This window comes from Geospiza fortis, unplaced genomic scaffold (genome assembly GCF_000277835.1).
Source record: "Geospiza fortis unplaced genomic scaffold, GeoFor_1.0 scaffold706, whole genome shotgun sequence".
NCBI lineage: Eukaryota > Metazoa > Chordata > Aves > Passeriformes > Thraupidae > Geospiza > Geospiza fortis.
In genome coordinates, this window is record NW_005054606.1 from 6,564 (window position 1) to 11,902 (window position 5,339).

The 5,339-nt window shown below is 43.9% G+C and overlaps 1 protein-coding gene across 1 annotated transcript in view; it reads right to left on the minus strand.

Moving 5' to 3' along the window:
- The window catches only part of LOC102038531 (unc-80 homolog, NALCN channel complex subunit), a gene marked incomplete at its 3' end in the record, with an annotated part of 89,673 nt that overhangs the window by 5,998 nt on the left and 78,336 nt on the right, over window positions 1–5,339 (minus strand). Inside the window, exons 34-37 of the mRNA XM_031064575.1 lie at window positions 5,005–5,191; window positions 3,387–3,518; window positions 2,750–2,893; window positions 1,304–1,404 (exon numbers count right to left, since the gene is read on the minus strand). Of these exons, the coding sequence (XP_030920435.1) occupies window positions 1,304–1,404; window positions 2,750–2,893; window positions 3,387–3,518; window positions 5,005–5,191 (564 nt within the window). The remainder of the gene's footprint in view (window positions 1–1,303; window positions 1,405–2,749; window positions 2,894–3,386; window positions 3,519–5,004; window positions 5,192–5,339) is intronic.

A 5,339-nucleotide genomic window follows, 5' to 3' on the forward strand; every position in this document is an offset into this window, starting at 1 on the left:
CACCTGTTCTCTGTGTCCTGTACTTGTGGTGGTATGAAGAGATGATGAAACAACAATGCAATGGCTCAGAGGCCTCTGAGGCTGGGCAGATGACAGCTTTCTTCTCAAGGCACTGAACAAACAACCTCTCTGACCAGAGATGGTGTGGATGCCCCATCCCTGGAAGTGTTTAAGGGGAAATTCAGAGGGAATTTGTGTCACCATGATAGTTTCTGAAAAATCCCTTCACCAGGATTTCTTCTCCTGGCAAGATGAGAAGCCTCAGCTTCTCCATGTTTTGCTCCTCTGGAATGTGATTTGGAGAATTGTTTACCCAGAATGTGAATTGTTTTTACTTAATGACCAATCCCAGTCCAGCTGTGTTGGACTCTCTGGTCAGTCATGGGTTTTTATTATCAATTTTGTCTAGCCTTCTGATGTATCCTTTCTCTTTCTTTAGTATAATTTTAGTATATAATTTTCTTTTAATATAATATAATATCACATCATAAAATAATAAATCAGCCTTCTGAGAACTTCAGAGTCAATTCATCTCTCACCTCATCCTGGGGACCCTCAAAACACCACAACTGGTGACCACAGGTTTGAGCAGCCTGGTGCAGTAAAAGGTATCCCTGCCAGCAGTGGGGGGCTGGAAGTAGGTGATATTTAAGGTTGCTTCCAACTCAAAAAGTTCTGTGGAACAAACACGACGTTCTGACCTTAAATGAAAGCTTTGTGAGCAATGGCTGAGAAGTCTCAGGAATAGTAAATCCACCAACACCTTGGCTTGCTCAAGGAACAAAAGGACAACCTTTCCTGACATTTCTCAGGTTTAATATTTATTTCAGAGTCAGTTCTTAGGTAGTGGCTTGAAAGCTGAGGCCAGTGATACCATTGATGTCATACACCAAAGATGCAGTTGAGAAAGTGATATGGAGAGTCTCCCTGCCTTCTACACAGTCAGAAGCAGCATGCTTTTCTTCCATAAATCTTGGAAGCAGTCTAATGAGCCACAGAGACACATTGTCACCCCATCCTTCAGAGAACCTGAATAGAGTGGCACGAGTGAAGGCAATACTGCCTATGCCATGTTCCCTAAACAGCTGCTCAAAGCTTGGCTGGGAGCAAAAGCTTTGCTTAGTGCTGATAAATCAGCTGTGTCCTGTTTACATCAGGGGACAAAGACTGAAGCCAAGTGATGGCATGCTGCATTATAACAGCGAGTGTTCTTTCTCCAGTGGTGTCCCTGGAGTGCCTGTGCTGGCAGCTGTGCTCCCCTGCCCTGAGGAGCTGTGTCCCTGCTGGGAGGGGCAGAGGGTACCTGTCGATTGCTGATGGTGAGCTTCTCCAGGAAGTGCCGCAGAACTGTAGAGGGGTCCTCAATCAAGCAGTTCCACAGGACCTGCTGGGCAACAGCACTGACTGGGAGAGAAAAAGGAAACCAGGTCAGAACCGTCTCTTGGAAAAGCCATGAACTGCTATACTTAAAGAAACCTTCCTAGTCTTCTTCCTTCCTTGGTTATATTTTATACTGAACACCCAAGACACCATTTGATGCACTGGAATTCCTGGTAACCAGTGCAGTGATCCCAGTAATAATAATCACAGGTCTACTATTTGAACCTTCCCTAACTACTGGTGATATTACATGAAGCACTTCACAACTGTTAAGGAATGATAAAGAAATAATTGATTGGGTTCTTAACTCCAGATGGAAAAAAATCCAGCAACAGAGAGATATAAATTCATGTACTTGTTTTTGTTCATGCACATAAGTTCAATTTCATGGTGATTCATAGAATGATTTGATCTGGTGTTGGTGAACAGTATTAGATAGTCAGCAGGGAATTGTTTTGATGATCAACTCCCTCAAGTGCAACTAATTGCAATTCTCTGAAGGTCAAAACCAACATAGAATTATTCATGATTTTGTTTTCAGTGCTCATCTCCTGATCACAAAATCACACATACATTGCTTAGATGGCTGGCTACATACAGCTAAAACTGAATACAGAATGCAACAGGAAGTTAAATCCACAACTAGCTGACATGATGAGTGAGAGATGAAGGAAGCAGAACAGCCCACCAAGCCCATCAGGTATTATCACTTTCAATAAAACAAATACAAGGAAATGTACTATTAATTTACAAAGACATCATAGACCATGACCAAAATGTTCAGGCTGTGTATAGGTGGCTTTCTGTTTGTCATAGGAACACAAAAGTATGAGTGGGAATAGATCTGCAGAGGTCTTCAGTCCAAGCTCTGCCTGGAGCAGGGCTGTCACCTACACTGGGTATGTTAACCACAGCTATGACTACCCCATAGCTTGATAACCCCTGTGCATGGAAAATCAACAGAAATGATGCTCCTGGTGATTAACTTCCTTCACCATTTCTAAACTGAACTTCCCAAGTTGAAAACTCTCAGTCAGTGCTCTTCTCTCTGTTTCCTTTGAATCACACCAAACAAGCCCAGCTCCTACAATTCCTCCTCAAAGAACACTTGTGTTAGGCTTCTTACCATCCTTGTATCCCCCCCACCACTAGATTTTTTTAGCTTTGCAATATTTCTTTTGAATTAGGGGCTTTTTTAGGGTCCTGAAAGGGCAAAAGCCCCTCAATGCCAAACAAAAATTATATAGAAAATAAAAAGGAAAAACCTTACAAAGATACATTCCTACTGTAAATCTGCATTCAAACAGCTTTGAAACGGGTTCTGCCACCCTTAAGCAACAATGCCTTGAAGTTTAAACGAGGTCAATACCAGCTACTCCATCCTCCCGGACTTCTCCATCTTCCATCAGATGGACAATGGGGAGCACTGCTGCACAGATGCATGCTGGAAACACAGCCTGGGGTGGCTGGGGCACGTGGTGGTTTGGAGTGTGCTCCGTAGTGTGTTCTTCATCTGGAGCAGTGAGAGGAAGAGGAGTTAGGGAATGCACTGTGCTACTATCCAGGCAGGTTAGACAAACATTTATGTTAGCGGCTGTACAAGCAGAGCAAAGATCAGAACACTGTTCACTGCACAGGCAAGACAGGTTTGCTGCGATCACCAAGTACAAATGGAGCCTCCGGCCAATTTCTTGATCAAGAATTTTCACTGCAAGTATGTCATTTTTCAATTTACATTTTTTTTCTTGTAGGCAACCCAGTTCCTTTTGCTAAAATCTCTTTTTTTCAGCTAGAGCGCTCCCTGTAGCACTACTCTCCAAGCAGAACATGAGAGGCAAGAGGCAGCAGGGATGAATAAAATAATGAAGGGCAGTAACTTATTATAAAGGAGCTCAAGCTTGGGAATCTGTTTGGCAAAAGGGAACACCAGAGCTTTATGGGTCAACAGGAAAGGCTTCCAGTGAATGAAATCCTAGGAGGGAATGCTGCAAAGTGAAGTCACCCACCTTCTGCACTGACTGCTGAGCGCACCGACCACACAGAGCCACGGCGGAAGGAATAATTCCTGTGGGAGGTGCTGGAGGTGCAGGACGGGCTCACAGACAGGCGCCGGGAGGCCAGGTTGGCAACTTCTTCTACTGACAAAGAGAACAGGAAATGTCAATCCAGATCCAGCCAGCAGGCTTCAAGGAAGTTTTTGAAGGACGGCAATTGCAACCCAATCAGAACACTGAAAAGTCAAGTCAGGTAGATGTGCCAGGAGACACAATTTAAAAGCTGTAAAGATGATAAGAGAGGTGATTTGCTCATGCTTTGGGAAACAGCAGAACACTGGTGCATAAGAGTGTTCAGTGCTCTGGTGCATCACATTTTAACAGAGAAAACCCTAAAAAAATCCCCAGAAAAAGCCCTGGAAAAACCCTGAAAAAAACCACTGGAAAAAACCCAATAAACCTGGGAAAATAAAACTCTAGAAAAATCCTGGAAAAACCTCTGGAAAAAAAACCACAGGAAAAATCCCTTCCAAAAAAACCTGAAAAAAACCTGGAAAAAGCCCTGGAAAAACACTGGAAAAAACTCTGGAAAAACCCTGGAAAAATCCCGGGGAAAAAACCCTATGAACCCTGGAAAAAAAATCTGGAAAAATCCTGGAAAACCTCTGGAAAAATCCTGGAAAATGCACTGGAAGAACACAGGAAAAAAAACCTGAAAAAGCCCCTGGAAAATCTTCTGTATACTTCTTTTCATCCACTCCCTGTTAGCCATCATTGTTGCTGGTGCTCAGTTTTTCTTAAGAACTAGGATTTCTGCTCACAGATTTCCCAGAGTATGCTGAGATCTCATCTACTCTCTACTCACCTAATGGCACACACCTTGGAATGCCTTTAATGAAGTCTTTGTGCTCTGTTAGCCTGGGCCAGTAAAACTCCTCACCCACAGACTAAGCTTATTGGGACTCGTGTCATGCAACTTTGGCTGACTCAAAGTTTGGTACTGAGCTTGATCTGGTCTCCTGGGCTCCCCCAGTATTCACCACAAAGGTAGAAAACCCCAGGGACAATTCAGTGTATCCTAAGTTCTGTTCCTTAAGACAGATACAGCCAAAGAGCAATTCCTCCCACCCTTTAATTATTAAGGATTTAAAGTTAGGAAAGATGGATTTCATTCCTAGTGTTGCATATTCTCTTGTGTTAAATCCTGCAATAAACTGGGAGCTTTGAGATGTTAAAGACTGGCAAGTTCCACTGAAGTTGGGGCAGATGGGGTCAGTGTCTTTATCACCCACTAAGAACTCAATATATCCAAGGTTTTGTCCCTTTTTTGGTACTAATTTTCAAATACAATTTTTCTCAATGACTTGGACTCTTCAACAACTGGACGTGGTTGGGACATTCCTAACACTAAAAATCAATTTTCCTGGACATCACTGCCCTAAGCAGTGCTCTATAATTTTCAAACACACTGTTTCTCAATGACTTGGACTCTTCAACAACTGGATGTGGGTTGGGACCTTCCTAACACTAAGAATCAATTTTCCTGGACATCGCTGCCCTAAGCAGTGCTCTGTGTTTGTGGGAAATGCTCTCAGGTTGCTGGAATGCAGTTCCTGGGGCCAGAGCACACCTTCTTCTTCCTGCTCCGAGCTTGGTGTACAGGATGGCTCGTAGCAGGCCTCCTGAGTGATGGGGATGGCAGTGATGAGACTGGCTTCCCTGCCCAGGCGCTTCTTCTCTTCCTCCTGCTGCAGGTTCTTCAGGATATGCTCCGCTCGCTGATGGGAACGGGACACAGCTCGGGCAGAAAAGGACTTCTGTTGGGAGCAAGAGAGAAGAAACACAGCCTGAAGCTGTTAGGTAAGGTGCACACAGATTTTCTGACAAAGGCTTCACCTCAGCGACGTTCAGCAGCTCAGCTGCTAAATATAAATCAGTCTGGTGCCAGCTGTGCAGAGATTCAGC